Source organism: Buteo buteo, chromosome 1 (assembly GCF_964188355.1).
Source record: "Buteo buteo chromosome 1, bButBut1.hap1.1, whole genome shotgun sequence".
Taxonomy (NCBI): Eukaryota; Metazoa; Chordata; class Aves; order Accipitriformes; family Accipitridae; genus Buteo; species Buteo buteo.
Genome location: NC_134171.1, coordinates 31,618,738 through 31,637,203, shown reverse-complemented (window position 1 = coordinate 31,637,203; position 18,466 = coordinate 31,618,738). Strand labels below are relative to the sequence as shown.

General features: G+C 39.0%; 1 protein-coding gene across 3 annotated transcripts; it reads left to right on the top strand.

The window, feature by feature from the left end:
• The first annotated feature begins 59 nt into the window (after nucleotides 1-59).
• Nucleotides 60-16,185, top strand: LONRF1 (LON peptidase N-terminal domain and ring finger 1). Of its 3 annotated transcripts, XR_012650181.1 has the most exons (13): nucleotides 60-804; nucleotides 6,040-6,158; nucleotides 7,885-8,007; nucleotides 8,604-8,750; nucleotides 9,212-9,449; nucleotides 9,535-9,625; nucleotides 10,498-10,612; nucleotides 11,205-11,326; nucleotides 12,523-12,681; nucleotides 12,799-12,961; nucleotides 13,359-13,511; nucleotides 13,706-13,871; nucleotides 14,606-15,022. XR_012650181.1 is itself a non-coding variant. In XM_075026523.1 (12 exons), exons 1-12 carry the CDS (start codon nucleotides 180-182, stop codon nucleotides 13,766-13,768), a joined length of 2,118 nt encoding a protein of 705 aa, XP_074882624.1. In that variant the 5' UTR covers nucleotides 60-179; the 3' UTR covers nucleotides 13,769-15,022. The 3 variants fall into 3 exon arrangements, 2 of the variants coding, with proteins under 2 accessions (XP_074882624.1, XP_074882616.1); XM_075026523.1 differs by having other exon boundaries at nucleotides 13,706-15,022; XM_075026515.1 differs by lacking the exons at nucleotides 13,706-13,871; nucleotides 14,606-15,022 and adding an exon at nucleotides 15,029-16,185 and having other exon boundaries at nucleotides 62-804.
• Nucleotides 16,186-18,466: the final 2,281 nt, after the last annotated feature.

Here is an 18,466-nt window from a genome sequence, read left to right as displayed (position 1 = left end):
AGGCGCGCACGTGACCCCCCCCTCCTCTCCCCCCGCCCGCGAGGGTGCCTTGCTTCCTCCTCCTCCTCCTCTTCCTCCTCCTCCCCGCGCCGCCAGTGCCTCAGCAGCGTCGTGCGCGGAGCTGAGCCCGGCGGCCGGAGCGGGAGCGCCACACCCCCCTCGCCGGAGCCGGGCGGCCGATGGCGTTCTCTCCCCTGGCCGTGGGCTCGGAGGTGTCGCCGGAGCCGGGCGGCAGCGGGAGGCCGGGCGAGGAGGCGGATGGGGAGCGGGAGCCGCCGCCGCGGCTGGGCGAGCGGCTGGTGCCCGGGAGCCGCCTGAGGGAAGTGGTGGGCGCGACCCTGGCGTCGCTGTGCCTCGGCCCCCTCGCCGGACCCCAGCGCCTCGGGACCCTCCTGGACTGCCTGGTGCTGAACTACCGCCTGCGGCAGGGGCTGGGCTGGAGCCGGGGCCGCGGGGCCGCGGCGGAGGGCGGGGGCGCGGCCGAGGGGCCGCTGCGCTGCTGCGGCTGCGGCAGGTTCCTGGGCGAGCCGGTCACCGTCCCGTGCGGGCACACCTACTGCCGCCGCTGTCTCCGGAGGGAGCTGCGGGCCCGCTGCCGCCGCTGCCGGGACTGGCTGCTGCCGGCGGGGGGCACCAGCACGGCCGCGGCCCCGCTGCGGACCAGCGTCGTCCTCAACCAGCTGGCGGAGAAGTGGTTCCCGGGCGAGTGCGAGAGGGCCAGGACCGGCAGCCGGCTGGAGGAGCTGCTGGCCCAGGGCCGCTTCCGAGAGGCTCTGGCCGCCGCCAGCCAGGCTCTGCGAGCAGGTGAGGCTTGTGGGGAGCGGGCTCTTCCGCCGCCGGGGCCCGCGGGCCCGAGCCGCAGCTTCCCGCCCTCGTCCCGGCGGGACGGTGACGAGCTGGTGGCAAAGCGCGGGAGGCTCGGGGGGGGTTGGAAGTGCGGCGGGGTGGGTGGGTGGGCGGGCGGCCGGGCGTTTCCTCCCTGCCGTTCTGCCCCTCTGCCCTGCCGCTGAGGCCGTCGGTGGTCGGAACGGACCGGTAAAGAACATCCGAAGTTTTCTTGAGTTTGCTGAGAGGATTCCCGGAGCCTCCCCAGAGTAGTCTGGTGGAGTGGAGGGACCGGCGACGCGACGCGTAGCTGCTGGGACCTCAGCTGAGCGTCAAGCCTGGTAGCGGGGTACGCTTCAGAGGCACGGCGGACCGTCCAGCACTGGCTTCTTCGTGTGGTTGGGTCCCCCCCCCCGCAGGCTTTCGTGGGACTTGTTTACGGAAGAGTTTGTGGGCTTTGTTTTGTTTTTTGTTTAGTAGTCGCTCTGCACGGGCAAGAGAAGTTCTGTTGCTGTATTTAACCTTGTTTCCTGAGAGAGACCTATTTTCAGTCTCAAGTGTCACCAAGACAATTCCCAGCAGGCCGGGCCCAGTTGCATAAGCAGACAGGCATGGAGGGGGACAGGTTGTGTAATGGCAGTGACATCATAGGTGGGTGTGGTTGAAGTTTTATAATATAGTGTTGAGAGAGGGTGCAAAGACGGGAGGTAGAGGCACGCTTTTAGACTACCCTATATCGATCGCCAGCAGTAGATCTGGTACCATGAACACTTAAGCTACGGCCAGTTTTTCAGTTTAGTCTTCGTAGAGGGAGTCAAATTTGTGGGATTGATGTGCCTAGATGGATCCAGTGACCGATTCCTTTGTTGGTTTTGTTCGACTGTGGATTTTAACACCTGGTGACCTGTGGGGTTCCATTTTCATTTGTCCCATTTTATTTCTCTTCAGAAACTTGGGAATTAATATTTTTACAGATTAAGTGTATTACATTTGTACAGTTGTCTGCAGCGGAGAAAAAAACCAAAAGCTTGCATAAGTCTAATCCTTTGGATCTGTTCTGGAGACATACGTTAGATCTAGTTCCAGAATAAACTGGTGTTTTCGGTGTAGATGGGATTAAATCTCAGGTATATGTCCTTTGGCAACCTAATTTAAAGAGGTTCAGTTGTGGCCTTCAGTTCTATGTTATTTGCCAGGGTGTTTCCAAAATGTAGGGTATAGGATAGATGCGACCTGAGAAAGTGGCTGATCTATTTTAAATCTTGGAACTGTAAGCAGCAGACTTTGTGGGTTCTGAAGTACAGCATTGACTCATACAGGTCATGAAGAAATGGAGTCAAAACTCAGTGGCCTCCAGGGTACAAACTGATAAATCCATTATTGATCAGAAATGTTTACAGGGGTTCTGTTTCATGTTTCAAGATTGCTTTGAAAGAATAAAAGAGAAAATTAATTCTACAGACTCTAGTTAATCTTATGGATTTAGCAATACCATTTAGATATCTATGGGAAAAGAATTTTGACTCCTTTTTTTTGTGAAGCTACATCTTAAATTTTGGCTTTGAAATGGGTTTAAAATTTGAGAATAGTTACCAGCTGTGATGCTTATCCAAAATTTTATTATTCAAATGCAGTACATGTGCTAGAATTAAGTGCTAGAAGCTCAGTTTAAGATCCTTTGTACAACTATTTCCTGTGTCTCCAGTCCTGAGAACTATCGATATTCCAAGTATTCTGGTAAAGATATTAAAGAACTTCATGAATCAGAATGCAGATGTACATTAAATGTGAATTTAGAGCTCTGGGCTCGCAACTACAAATTGAAGGTGATTTCAGGCCAATAGAGAACTAATTAATAGCTGATGGTACACTTTCTCTCTTCTTCCAGAATATGAATCTTGAAAACACGTAGCGGGGGGGAAGGATGTGGCGTAAGAAATGCGTTCGTGTTTAAAATCATTCATGTTCTGTTTCAGTGTTTCCTCACTGCTAGTTCATCTCTCTTTCTTTTTAATGCAGATAGAGAGTTAAAAAATTGTGATAAACGCAAATCTGATGTCCTAACTAAGGCATTGGCACTAAACCTTTAGTCCTGGCATCTTTTGGTAACTTTCTTGCATTTCTTGAAACACCTAAAAGAGAAGTATTTGCCACGGTGCAAAAGTGACTTTTGAAAAACACAAGGAATGTTAACATTCATACGGTTAATACATTTCTTGTAGGGCTTGAAATGAAGTAGTTTAGTTAAAGGAAGTCTATTGGATTAAAATACAAGTGCAGCTTGTCTTTAATCAAGTATCCTGAAACACGCAGCTAATAGGCTTGAGTTTGGTCTGAATCACGGACTCATTCCTGCTGGAGTGGGCCTCTGGGAGGTCTGTTGACCAATCAATATCACGTTCAAAGCAGAATAAACACTGAGTTTAGAGCAGTTTGCTTAAGGTTTTGTCCAGCTGGATCATGAAAACCTACAAGGATGAAGATTCCACAGCCTCTCTGGGCAACCTACTCAAAGGTTAATTATCCTCCTAGTGAAAAATTTTCTTCTTATTTCAAGTCTGAACTGCCCTTGTTTCAGTTTAACTCCTGTCTCTTGTTTTTTCCCCGTGCACTTCAGTAAAGAGCCTTCTAGGTAGCCTCCTCTGGGATTCTGGAAGGCTGTTGGGTTTTCCCAAGGCCTTGAGAATTGTTTTCCACTAAACAAGCCCAGTTCTCTCAGCCTCTTCTCATGGGTTGTGTGTTCTAACCCCTGATCATTGGGGTGACCCTACAATACTGTATTAATAAATACTGTGTCCTGAAGTTTTTCTGCATGGTGGTTGTGATGTGCATGTTTCTTATTTTGAAGAATTTGGTATATTATTAAGAACCACATAAAAAGCATGCAGGATCAGACCAGAGATGGTCCATTTATTGGTATGCTTATGCTGACAGTAGCCAGGAGCAGATGCTTCGGAAGTAACATTTAAAAAAATGCATATTGAGTGGGTTTTTCTGTGTACACCTTTGTATACTTTCCTATCAATGTAATAGTAACTGGTACACACAGTTCTGCACTGAAAGTGCTTGGTGTCTTTTTTATTACAATAATTTGTCTTCGAGTATGCTAGAAGTGAGTGATTTCTGTATTTACAATATATTGCGTTACTGAAATTGAAAATTCAAGCACAAATTGTGTTTCTGCCCTGTTTAATCTATGGTCTAAGGATTTGAAATAGCTTTGCATCCTCTCTTTAGGTGGCAAACATTAAAATATATGCTAAAACATTGCCAAACAATGTTTTCACAATTACAAAACCTAGAAATTGAATTACAGTTGTAAAATTGGATGTATAGATTTAGATCCTTTGGTCTTGCAAATATTTAGACCCAATTTGTTACGTGTATTGATCGTTCATTGCCTGTGTTTGTGTGTATACAGCAGCAGAGTTGGGGTCCCATTTAAACTCCTTGGTTTAGCCCTTTATTTTGTACCAGTTCAATTGGAATCATGCTTTTCTCTTTGAAAAAGAAATTGACAAAATGTCCACCTGCTGTAGACTTGAACTCATATATTTATCTTCAAACTACCCCTCACCCTCCCCTCCTGAAAAAAAGGCTTGGAGTTCTCAGGTCATGTTATACACTTGAAAGTCTGAAAAAGATGAGCTCCCTTTGATTATGTGCAAATAGGTAGCTTATCAGAGACCAAAGACCTGCACTTACTACTACCTCTGAAGAAAAGAATTTGGTTTGATACTAACTCTGCGGGAAGCCAGAGTCAAATACAACAGAAAAAAAGGTCTGAAGAGTTTGATCTGAGCTCCTGCCTTACTAGGCTATAGCAGTCACAAAACACAAAGCCACGGGAAAGCAGGCTTCAGAGTTGTTCTGCTTGCAGAATTAGTGTTGAAGTCAGACAAAGACAGTTTCTCAGACTTCTGTTAATGCAAACATTTTATTATGTCTAATATAAAATAAAAACTAAACAAACCAGGTTTGGGAATATTTGTATTTGAAAGGAAAGTGTCAACTCAAAAGAAAGACAACTCAAATCAGAAAGGCCCTTTAATTTCAGCTGTGAAATGTTCTGTGAGTTTTGATTTTCTTAACCCTTTCTTTTCCATTAAGGTCTTTTCACATGTAGCATTGTGGATCTAAATACAAATCAGTGTGTTGGAGTACATGGGAACATTGACCAGTCTGGCTTTTAAATGTAAAACAAGCTAATGTTGGAAACTATGAAAATTTAAACTAGATATTTAGAATAGACTAAGATAGAAAATCAAATTGAAATGATCCCCTCCCAAGAAAACCTTGTTGAAACAAACTTAAAAAACTGTTTGGTTTTAGTATACCAATTATAGTAGACCAATGTTTATCTCATTCAATGAGAAAGGTGTATTAAAAAAAAAAAAATCAAAAGCAAAAGCAGTGTGCTGGCATTTTTTTCCAAGCAACAACTACAATTAGTTGTGTTAGGAAAACCATAGTTTTAGTGGCATGGAGATGGGTGTGCTTCCCATTTAGAGGTTGCTTTACTTAAAGTGCAAAATGCTGTATGTTGGACATGAGAACTTGTCTTTACTGAACACATACTAATGTTTTTGCATTGCAGAAGTTCCACTAAGTACAGTTCCTTACAACAGGGCTGCCAGCTGGTGTTGAAGGCTTTTGGGATTGGCTGTCTCTTTTCAGACCACTTAATGATAAAACCTAGTTCTAGTACTTACCAGATGGATACCATTGTGAAGGTGGCATCTGTATCTCTAGCCATAGTTGGAAGGGGTTGGGCATTATAAAAACAAATGACAGTCTAAAGAAAGACTTGAATGTTTGAAAGCAAACTTTGTGATGCTTTTTAATGCAAGTGCGGTGAATTCCCAGATTTCTGTCATTTTGAATGGGTGTACTGTAAAGCTAAAGTCTACTTAGTCCTCAATTTTTGTTGTCACAGCAGTACTGAGCAATACTTTATTCTGTCGGCCTTAATGTTAGATCTTTTAAAATACATTTTTCTTGTTGCTGCAAGATACATTAGAGGGTCCAAAATTTGATCTTTAGCTTGAAAGACATGAGCCTGGAATTACACTGGGAGGTGGGGGAGAAGGTACTCCAGTAAGTTTGAAAGTATGGTACAAAAAAGTCTGGTTATTACATATCACTATGAAAGCATATCTAATAAAATTTACAAATTTCTGAATTATTAAAAATGTTACTTAATTTTGCTTTCAGATTCCAGTGACTTGATGCTAAGAATTTACAGAGCTGAGTCATATGTTGGCCTCCAAGAATATAAAACAGCCATAGAAGATCTAAATTTTGTTATTTCTAAAATGCCAAATTGGCCAGAGGTAAGTTGACGTGAACTCTTCATTTTCCAAAATCTGTGTTTATCTATAAAATTAATGAATTCTAGATTATACTTGCATGAAATTAAGAACCTAGGTCAGCTACCTTTAACATTATCTTGTAAGAGATGCAAAATGCTAAAAGGTGTCTTTTAAAATAGTTACTTATACAAGACAGGCAACTGATGAGTATGGCAGGTTAGAGTTGATTGATCCCACTTGGAGGTGGGATAGTTTATGGTAATGTAACCTGTAACAGCCAGGGTTTGGGGTTTGTTTTGTTTATTTGTTAATTTTTATTAAGAGAAGGACACTTTGCTGTTTTAGCTTGGAAAGTTTTTCTTTGAAAAGCCCAAAGAAACTCGGTGGGAATTGAACTTTGCAAATAGTGCAGGCAGCTGGGGAGTCACTGGCTTTCAGAACTGAAAGAAACTGCATATTGCAGCACTGTCTAAACTCTGAGCACAGCAGGAGCAGCAAGATCTTGCCACACAAGGGGAGGTGACTGCTGCTGTCTTGGTATCTCCTGTGTTCAGCAGTTCCATGGCTACCTCAAATTCAGAGAGCATCCTACTTTTCACCTCTCAGTGTTGGTAGTACTGTCTACTGTTTTTCTGTATGTTTGGAAAGAAACCTCACTTCCCTTAACTGAGCTTGGTTTGATGGATTCTTCTAACAATTCCTGTCTCTGTAGGAAAACAAGCTGTCTCTAAGAGGAAGATTAGCATACTTCCCTTCTTTAGGATACATCTTAATGAAACTGCCCAAATGCATCAAAGATGATGCATGCCCTCATCTGACAGCCTTGTTTAACAGATGCTACTGTTAATACTGGCAGTTGCTCCATAGAAACTGCACTCTGAGAGTTTTTTGGTTGGTTGGTTTTTTTAAGTTCTGCTTCTGGTCCATTATCCAAAATCTCATATACAGCTAGATATTGTTGTTTTTATCTAACTTTTATTAGATAACTGTTGTTTTTCTCTAACTTGGATTTATATTACTGCAAATGCAACTTTTAAAAATTGAGATAAATTGGATAGGGGACTTCTTAGTCCCAGCGTCATATAGTTATAGGTAGGTTCAGCAAAATCCAGTAGTCTTTTCTCTCCCCTTTTTTTTCTTTCAGTATCCAGATTTTTTTTCCCTAGCTGCTGTCTAGTGTTCAAGAATAAAATAGAGCTGGAGGAAGCAGTTCCAAAAGTGCGTTGTTTTGTGTTCAGAATATAGATTAAGATGTATGCAAGGGATGCATGGCTGTGTGGATTGTTTTGTTTGTAGTTACCCTTCTCCTGCAGGCTGGAACCATAAGGCTTTTAATGAAACAGAGGGCAAAAAGGGTATTCTTTAAGCTGTTGTATGAGGTTATGTAATAATTTGCATTTCATGTACCTCTTCTTTCCCTCCAAAGGCTCACAGAAGGGGGAAATTAAGGCCTTTTGTGAATTCAGCACTAGTCAGGTTTTTAACTCTTCATGTAAGCCAAAACAAATTAGCTGGAAGGAGACTAATACCAGCCTATCCTGTGCCTCTCTTCAAAACACTGTATGAAATGTGTGGTAGGCAAGGCATACATAGATCATCCACACTGTGCACAGCTGAAGTTTGTTGAAGAGCTACTTTTCTTTTTGTCATGGAGAGTTCTAATTCTAACTTTGTTGTAATGCCTGTAAGATGAATACTGCAGTTCTACATGCTCTCTAGAAATGTCTTCATGGTATCTGTTTTTCAGGTTTACTTCCGGAAAGGAAAAGTGCTGCAAGACTCTGGCTTTGTAGGTGATGCCTTACAACTGTTTCTACAGTGCTTAGCCCTTGATGAGGACTTTCTTCCAGCCAAGCAAGAAGTAGAAAGGGTAATTTTATTTATGAAACTGGATTACTATCTCTGACTTGATTCCTTTATAAAGCTCCCATTATGGTAGACTTTGAGTATCTAAAAATTGTCAATATGTACAGAAAAGGTTCAGGTGTCAAGATATATCATACTATGTTGAAGAGATAGTCCTAATGTACCCGTTTTAAGTACATGTTTAAAAGTACATATGCTTTTTAAATTACTAAATGAAAATCTAGAGAACAGAAAAGCAGGCAGCAAGTTAAATACTCTTAAGTTGAACTCTTTCGTGCCCAGAGCGCAACAGTTTTTCTTTGATAATAAAAATTTACATTGACAAAGCTGCATGATGTTGAATTGATAATGTCTAACTGTTCGAAGAGCTCACTTGCTTGTAGTAGAAAAGATTTCTAGAGAAGTTTATTTTTAATAATGTAGGTATGTAGGTTTCTGCTTGTTCTCAACTGTTCTTTCTCAGTTACTGCTTAAATAAAGCTCTGTTTATGAGGATAACTTCATATAGATTAAAATCTTATTTTTGGTATGCAATTTTATAATAAAGCTATGTCTAGATCCTTTTTCATTATTATGACCATTTAGCTGTTTGTTTTCTAGACGCTGTGTGATGTACTGTCACCAGAGAAGTTAGGAGAGAGTCTGAAGGAATCTGCTTGGAATTCACCACATATTCGAAATAAACCTTTTATACTTGGTTCTGAGGTGACTGAGTCTTACTGCAACTTACAGCTCTGTCCTGAGCAGGTAACAAAAACTGCAGGATAACTTTTCTCTTTGGCTGATATGCAAACATCAGATGTTCTGATATCCTGATTTGTCATACTTACTTTCCAGCCTAAATGCTGACTTTCTGTAATTGGCTAAATTGGAAGAAAAGATTTGGGATTTGGGAATAATGTATTTTCATTTGGAGTGTTAGACTCCTCATTCCAGTGAACTACTTATTAGAAGGTACTGAGATTTGATATTAGTGACTTCAAAATAAAGAGAAATACAATTTTTCTTCTCTTTGAAGCAGATGAAGATTTTTAAATTGTTAATGCTAAGCAAATTTCAGTACTATCTTGACTTACTGAATTTCTCTAGTTAACTAATGAACTAACTGTGGGTATCAGTTTGGCTTATATATCTTTGCATGTTTGCATCTTTCATACTTAGATTTGTGTTACTCTTTAAGTACAGTTCAGTTCATCTTACTGTTATAGAGTTTAGGAGGATCAGATGTACGGGAACCTGTCAGTGGAAGCTTAAATCGTGCACAGTCTGCCCATGCTCTTAACTCAACAAAAGACTGTGCCAAGGAAGATGGCTTAAAGAGAGTGTCTTCTGAACCCCTTCTCTCTGGCCAAGAAAAAGGTGCTTTGTTGAAAAGAAAGCTTTCCTTTTCAGAACAGGATACAGTTGTATGTGAAGATGGAAGAAACAAACACAAAAAGCAAGGAGGTAAACAGTCACTTACTTTAAATTTCGAAGTATTTACTGTCTTGTGCCTTTCTTTGAAGGAATATTTTGTCTTGCTTTTCCTTAGAAAGTACAAAAAGGGACATGACACTGGCTTTTGGAACAATTCCAGGGGATTTGATTGATGTATCAGATTTTGAGTGTTCGCTATGTATGAGGTAAGATTTTTCTCCTTGATTCAGTATTTCAGTTATAGATGCTTGGCCATGTATGTTACAGATACAAACTGAGGTACTTGCAGGTTGTGATGAGTTCTGATATCAGGCAATAATTTTCAGCCTTCCTCTATCCCTGCAGTTAAATGCTTATTTAAATGTGTTGCTTGCAATAGTGCTATATAATACAGCATTATTTTAATCAAGGTGCCTTGGAAATGAAACTTGGCATTGTTAACTGGTAACCTTAAAAAGACAGGATCTAAGGATTTAACCACAAAAGTGGTTAATGTTAGGGTTTTTTTCAGTCAATAAAACTATTTAACTTCCTATTTTGGGAAGGCTGATGCTTAGAAGTATTGCCTGTGAACCTCGTATTTCTCTAGGAGATGTAGATACTTCAGAATGTTAATCTACTTAAATGTAGCTGATGTATGTGAAAGCTCTTATTGAGTTGTCTTGGGTTTCAGAATAAATACCTTAAAACATATCGTGTATACTAAACTGCTCATAGTTAATGTTACTAGTATTTAATACTGCTATTAAAACAACTTGGGTCCTCAAAGAATCACTGTATTTTGCATATTCTGAATCTCTGTGTAGTGAGACCAAAATCTGTACGTTGGGATAAACATTAGGTATTTAAAGTGTTGAAATGTGTCCAGATTAATCAGAATACAAAAGATGACTGGTGTGGTGTTAAAAGGAAACAAACTGCAGTATAGGGGAAAAAACCAGAATAAGGAGACATGGGATTAATTTTTCTCTACTTTGTTACGGTATAACTAGTCTTAAAAATTAAACAGGTTGATCACTGACTTTTTTAGGAAATACACACTTACCATGGCATCTAACTTCTAATAACTTTGTTTCAGGCTATTCTTTGAGCCAGTGACAACCCCTTGCGGACATACTTTTTGCAAAGGTTGCTTGGAACGGTGTTTAGACCATGCTCCTCAGTGTCCACTCTGTAAGGAGAGTTTGAAAGAGGTACTGTTTCTCAGTAGATCTCACAAACACAAATACTGTATCATCTTAAAGGCTGTTTCACTTAAACCCGACAACTTGGATTCATTTGGGTTATGGATTACTGCTAGAAAGGAAACACTTGAGACAAACTTTGTCAATAAAAGTTGATTAGGTTTGCCTCCGGGTCTTAGAGCTTTTATGTTTCTGTGGCCATCTACTTTGTTGGTGTAACTAAATCTTGAGCGTTTGTAAGCTTTGGTAACTATTCAGTAAAACCTCTCTGTGATTTCTGTACACGTTCCTTATTTGTATGGCTGTATAACCTGAGAAATCAATTCTGTCTCTGGTAAGCACAGAAATACAAACTGAGTTAGACACTCAAGTTGTCAGACACTAAGAGCTAAAATAGAGAATTTAATTTTCAAATATTAGAGTAACATTAGTTGTTAAGTAATGAAACATAAGAACTTCAGAGCTGTAAATTTTCATGCGTTTTAATCTAATTTATGACCCATTTCATATATCGTAGTTTTAAATAAAAGTTGCATTTTCTCAAGCCTTTTGGTAATATATATGAAAAGAAACATTAATATATTTTTTAAATTGCTTACAGTACCTTGCAAGCAGAAAATACAGCATCACAGAACTGCTGGAAGAATTAATAATGAAATACTTGTCTGATGAATTATATGAGAGAAAAAGAATTCATGCTGAAGAAACCGCTGAACACTCAAAGTAAGCTTGCTGTCTTTTTTCTAGAAAACTTGAGAGATTAGTATGGAAATCCTTTTTAGAAATGTTTTATTTTTGTGATTATTAATAATGGCGTGTTATGGATGCAAGAAGGAGTATAAAGACATTAATTTGGTGTCTTAAATGTGCGTTTCAGAAAATTAACAGTTTTTTAACTACTGTGGAAATAAAAAAAAAAAATCACACTTTGATAGTAGCAATGCAAGGCTTTTAAGTCCTCTACAAAATACATTTGCCCTTCTGTTTTTCTTTCTGCGTGCACTGTCGTGGAGCTTCAGTTTTAGCTTTGCTGCTGTTAATGGAATTGTCCTCTTGAGTTGGCTGCAGAGTCTCAGATACTTGAATTTCTCTCAAAGCAGTTCATGATAGACATTAATTGTATAAAGATAGATGTGATGAAAAGAAATTGCTGGGATTTTTTTGTAATCTTGATGTTTATCTCTCGTCAAGTTCTTCAGATAATGTAAAGCATCATGTATTGTAGATATGAATGTTGGAAAACTATAGCCCATGTAACTTATGTAACAGAATCCATACATTAGAATTATATTTTATAGTCTGAGAGGTATTAAAATTAAATACTTGGTAATGTTTTAATGCTAACTTGTTTGTGTCAACTATCAACTGTACATACGTGATAAAATAGCATGAAAAAAAATTTTGCTTTTCAATTAGGCCTGCTGAGGCATACTGCAAGGTAAAAATTGTACCCTGGGTTGCATCTTGTGATCTGGAGTCCATCATTGAAAATAATCTAAATGGTGACCTAGCTACTATGTAGTTACTGCTACACCTTTTTAGTTTCAGGAAAACTGTGACTCTGAGGGCATAATGGCTTGTATGGCCCAAACTAAAACAAAAAGGAAAACAATAATTAATGCCCTTGTCCCCAAAATGATATCAGAGTATCATTCACTGACTAGATACTCACTAACTACATAACTTATGAGGCTTACTGTCCAGTATGTATTCAAATCAGTACATAGGTATTCAGTCACTGTTATTAGTAGGTGTTTTTATTGTTTATGGAAGTTATTACGATGTGCTTATTATTAAACTTTGAAAAGAGCGCTTTATGACCTCAAATGTAGCAAACCTACTGAAAAAAATGTATTGTCTTGGCATAGTTCGGTGTTTAGATTTTTATGCCACATATTTCTTTTGATGTTCTCTTGAAGCTTGACCAAGAATGTTCCAATGTTTGTTTGCACTATGGCATATCCTACTGTGCCTTGCCCTCTACATGTGTTTGAGCCAAGATACCGACTAATGATTCGCAGAAGTATGGAAACTGGAACTAAACAGTTTGGGATGTGTATAAGTGATTCTCAAAATGGGTAGGTTTACATCCTAATTCTAAGCTTCTCATCTCTCTCTCTCTTTTTTTTTTTTAATTATAGAAAGTGTCCTTTCAGAAGTGTGTAATTGCATTACTGACAAGGTCTCTTCTCTAGTTTTGCAGATTATGGATGCATGCTGCAAATTAGGAACGTTCATTTTCTACCTGATGGACGGTCTGTTGTTGATACAGTTGGTGGAAAGAGATTTAGAGTTTTACGGAGAGGGATGAAAGATGGTTATTGCACTGCAGACATCGAATATTTGGAAGATATTAAGGTATCCAGAATGCTGTCTAAATACTTACTAGTAGTAATATCTCAAGATTGTTGCTTTATTTGTTCTTGAGAGCATTCTTGCAAATTTTTAGGTCTCTAGACTACTGGAAGATTCAGTGCCAGCAGAGGGAAGAAATGGAAGCTAGCTTAATTTTTTTCATTATTATTATTATTATAAAGCAACAAGGAAATACTGTAGTTTTTGTTTGAACAATAGTTTGAAGCCGTAAGTCTTTAAAATATCACGGGACTTCTTTCTATTCGGTCATTGCCAAAGTTTAGGAGAATGCAAGAAATGTATCTAAATATAGTTGAAATTGAATGTTTCTTGATTTTAGGTTAAACACCTTAATTGTTTCTTTATCTCTAATGATATTTTCATAACTTTCCTCTTACAGGTTGCTGATGAAGACGAACTGAAGAAACTGAGAGAACTTCACAATTTTGTTTACAATCAGGCCTGCAGTTGGTTCCAAAACTTAAGAAACAAATTTCGCACTCAAATTCTTCAGCACTTCGGGCCAATGCCTGACAGGGAGGAAAACATACAGGTGAGACATCATTTAATATCAATTATTAGGTGCTTGTTTCTAAAAATAAAACCCCTGCTAACAACTGCTAAACATGAAAATTTAAAAAAACAAACAACTTTTTTCCCAACTTCGATGACAATGAGGCTTGCGTCTTGTTTCTCTTATGATGAGCAACAAAAGGCAATTCTGTCACTGTTCAACTGTTTTTGCAGGAAAGGATGATATGCTGCTCTGGAGATAAAACTAGTAAACTGAGAACACTTAAGTTCCAGTAGCATTTTAAACTGTTGGTTTGTGTAAAGCTGTTAGAATTGAAATGGAAAAAACCCTGTATTTTCTTCCCTGTGACACGTGCAGGCAGTAATCTTTGGCAAAGAGGTAATCACAAATAACACTTTATTCCTTTCTGAGCTAGTGCCATAAACTGCTGTAGCTGCTAGGATTTGACAAATGCTTCTTAAGAAACTAGCTGCAGCAATCTATTTTAATCGTTATTATAAACAATTAATGAAGGTTGGTGAGATCCTTAGAAAGTGGAGGCTGGAGAAAACTAACATTTAAAAACACGTAAGATTTGGCTTTCAAAGTAGAATTATATATGAAGTGGGATCTTATGAGAGCCTATCCCTCACCCATCTGCTACATACTTTTATGACACTATATTAACCAATCTGGGAAGACTGTAGATGCTGTGGAGGCCAGTGCATGAATTCAGATGTGATTTTAGAACAATTTAATAAAAAAACAGATTTGAAACAACATACTAGGAAAGAGGAACAAGTGTGCAAAACCAGGATAACTAGCAGGGCAGCAATACTGTGGGTATGTACCTGAGATTTATAATAGAACACAAATGTGTCAACTGTGTGGTACAGATACAAGAGAGGAAATGTCATCCTGGAGTGTACAACTACCAGTAATATTTTTGCAAGTCATTTGAGGTAATTAATCTCTGCAGTGATAGGACCTCGGCTGAGGGAGGAGTATTATGTCCAGTTCTGGGCATGACATCTAAGGCTTGGTGTAGAGAACTGAATAAAGTACAGGAAAAAGTTACATAGTATGTTTTATCAACTTAGAAGAAACTGATTAAGTAGTCCTGCTTTGTCTAGGAGGTAATGGGAAGGAAGTGGAATTGGGAGGTGATAGAGGAGTCCTTCAAATACAACAAAGACAATTGTAATGAAAATGTTAGGCTTCAAGAATATTCAAGCCTCAAGAACAGCATGACAGGTAATGGATTTAGTTTTTATCAGGGAGGTTTGTTATTAGGTGACTGTCCTATACTTAGCCATCTTTTCCCAAGGAAGCTATGAACTTCCTTTGTTGTCTTAAAAATAATTGCTTTATCAAGCTTATTTGTACTTCTGAGTTGGGGAGGGATCAGAAGATCTGATATCATGGATCTGGAATTCTCTAGTTAGTATCAAACTTTAAACTAGTCTTTGTCATTGATGACTTTGTCTTTTGATGTCTTTGTGTTAGTCAACTATACTACATTGGTTATGGGTAACCAACTTATCCTTTATTTTTAGGCAATGCCCAATGGTCCTGCTTGGTGTTGGTGGCTTCTAGCTGTTCTCCCAGTAGACCCCAGATATCAGCTGTCAGTTCTCTCCATGATGTCTTTAAAAGACCGTCTGATCAAAATCCAACATATACTCACATATTTTTCTAGACACCAGTCCAAGTGACTAACCGCCTGGGTCTTCCTGAAATGTTACTCTGTTCTGGTTGTAGTAGCAGCTGGAATTTTTGCTGCCTTTGCACATCTAGCACTGGTTTGAGAAGTGTAATGGAACTGCTTTTTCTCTCTTCTCCCCACCCTCCCAACTTCCTGAACCACGTGGTTCTTTGAATGCACACTTTCTTCAACTATGAGAGAAGACCACTGACAATTGCACAAAGTCAATCCAGCTAGATATGTTTTTCACGTTATCTACATTACAATTTGCACTATGTAGAAGAGAACCTTTTTGAGACTTGATAATTTTAGCCACTGACTTTTTAAAGCTGTGGGAAGTGCAGGACTTAAGGCTGACAGTCCAAGTTTACAACATTGAGGAGGTATTAAAGGTTTTGCAGATGTTTGCCTCATACAACTGTTCTTTTGCTGTTTGCACAAATATTTGAAATATAGTATTGAATGTCACTGTTGGATATTACTACTCTTGTTGAATTATCTTGACCCATGAACGTGGCACAGATTTTTGAGTTATCTTGTAAATGTATGCATCACAACACAGGTGACATTATGAACTGTATGCTGAACTGAGAGCCAATTTTAAGGAACAAATGCAAAAAAACAAAAGGTACTTCTGTCTAAAAATACTTAAACTGTGAATATGGTTTACATACCTAGGCCTGTACATGTTAAAGAGGAAACTGAAAACTAAATGCTAGTACCAGTTACATTTCTACTGGGCTTTTCAGGCTGGCTGTTCTTCCAGAGCACACACTTAGTGTATAGAGCTTAGAAGAAGAAATCTTAGGGTGTGCGCGTGTGTGTGTGTGTATTGGGGATTGTGCATCCAGGATTTAAAAGCTTAAAGTTTTATTTGAACTTTTTAAGTTGGTGCAAATGTGAGTTCTATGCCTTATTCATATCAATATTAGAGCACACTGCAGTGGCAAGGTTAGCATCATGCTGCCAATAGGTACTTTTTGTAATTAAAGGTTTGCATATTTGTGAATATGTCTGATACTGGCTTTCTTGTATGTAAATCATTTGTAAAATATTTCTTAAATCTTGCTTTTGCTAATATATTTAATTTTCAATAAAAGCTAAAAGTTTGTAATATTTTTAACTTTATCAGAAACTAAAAATCATTTTCATTTTCCATATGCTTCTATTCTGGCATCTTAAGTAAATCCAGAAGCAGCTGTTAAACCTACACCAAGGTTGTGGGCACTTCATGACATAATTGGTATGTACATAATCTGTTTCTGATTACAGTACCTGTCTCAGACTGATTATTGGTCAGGCAGGTTTTTTGCTGGTGTCTTGCTTGTTTAAATTAAGGTGGTTTCAGGTAGAAAGTTTGCATTTCACAAAACTTAAAAGTTGTGGGAAACTGTTCTTGCAGAACAGTTAGGTATTTCACAGACTTGCTAATCAGATGCTCTCGCCTTGTTCTCTTCTGGAGTTTAAGGCTTGAGATATTACAGGCAACCCAAAATCTGCTGGATCATTTTTAATGTGGGCTTCTATCTAGGGTAAATTTCACCTTTATTGTATGAATAAAGTCCTGGATTAATATTTGGAAAACTTTATTTGCATAATAAAAGAAGAGAGGGGATCCTCTATTTCTCAATTTAGTATGTTATAACCTTAGAAACTTAATCTTTGTATCACTATGCTCTTCTTAAGAATGCAGGTGACAGGATTTTTGTTTTCTTGACAGCAAAAAGTCCCTGTAGCCAGGCTTGAAATACCCAAATAATCTAGTGGTAATTTTTTTTTTTCTTGCCAAGAGCTTTAGTTTTGAAATTGAGTATTCCCTAGTCTGCTGGAAGATGGGGCTTCTAGGTTTTTTTATATGTTCCCATGACTTTTTAATAAAATAAAAACTCAGATGAAGTGTCAGTTGGCTTGCATTGTTGTGTGCATATGTAAGTTCTACTTCTGGAATTGTAAACCATGTAAGAGAAAACGTCATCAAAAAGGAACAGCAACAACAAAAAAGCAAAGTTACTGTGCTTAACACATGATGTGTTAAGACTGATCATAAGTACTACTCTTCGGTATTTATTCCACACACATGATCATTGTAGGTGCTGTTGGGAATGATATGAAATTGAGAATGGGGAGGAAAGATTTTTAAGAGGATTTTTAAGTTGGAATTTTTTCAGGTGGTTGTTGACCAGATTTTATCACTTTGTGCAGTTAGAATGGGGCAGAACTACAAGCTCGCCTGGATGTTGGCATAGACCTTTCAGTAAATATCTTGGAGAGATACCATGCTGTACTTTGTGCCTAGTGTTAGTGTTTTGAATTCTGGGAGTACTTCCCTACTCTTTTGATTATTTCCCCTCCCTGTCCCCACCCCTCCCACATGTTACACAGCAAGGGTTCTTTACCTATCAAATGATAAAACAGCAACTAAGGACCAAGTTTGATCAACTTCTTATAATAAGTTGACAACTGATGTAATTAAGCCTGAAAGGAATGTGAGCAATCTAGGCATGAGCAAAAGGGAAGAGGGGAAGGCTCATTTGCTGTGTTGGCAAGGTACGACACTGTTAATGATTAGTCTTACCTGATGATGAGCAACAGTCGGCGAAATTGTTAACCTCTCGTGTTCTCTATCATGACATAAGGACATCTCCTTCGCTGGGCAGCACCCCTGGACCAGCCAACAAAAGCTACCCCAAGTTAGCGTTGGGGAGCCTTATTTATGGATTGTGCCTTGCCTGTTCAATCGTATAATTGACAAGTTGATGTAAATGTGTTCTTTATGTAAGTGTGAGAACAAAACTAGATGTGTCTCAGAAGACTGGTGATCTGTAAATAGCTATACAATAAATTGGATGCACATGTATGTTAGTATGAGAAAGGTCGTAAACCTCAACATGAGGGATTGGAGTCACTGTACTGAGAAGTATCTGCCTGGAACTGATGTGTATTTTTCAAATTATTTTTCAAATCTTTCTGGCAAGGACCTCTTCCAGTATTGCTAAATTGTGGCCAGAGATCTCGCTGAAATTCTTAGTTCATGATTAATACTTGCCTCTAGTCTCCTTACCTTAAATTACTCTTACCAAACATAATTTCTTGTAACAACTTGGTGCCCTGGCTAAGAACCAATGAACTTTAGGTTCAGAAACTTCAGTTTTCTTGGTGCGAGATGGCAACTTCGTGGTTCTCCATCTAACTTGATTTTTCATTTGGAAATTGGCAAATATACAAACTTCATCCATCACATTCTCTATAGTAAATTGTTTTTCTGTGGGCCTTTTACTGGTCCTAAGTT

What these genes read in the sequence shown, in the direction of transcription:
- LONRF1 (XM_075026515.1), top strand. Translation starts at nt 180, where the DNA reads ATGGCGTTCTCTCCCCTGGCCGTGGGCTCGGAGGTGTCGCCGGAGCCG. An exon ending in CAGCCAGGCTCTGCGAGCAG is followed by an intron (nt 805 to 6,039) that starts GTGAGGCTTGTG and finishes TTTTGCTTTCAG; the next exon opens with ATTCCAGTGACTTGATGCTA. An exon ending in CCAAGCAAGAAGTAGAAAGG is followed by an intron (nt 8,008 to 8,603) that starts GTAATTTTATTT and finishes TTTGTTTTCTAG; the next exon opens with ACGCTGTGTGATGTACTGTC.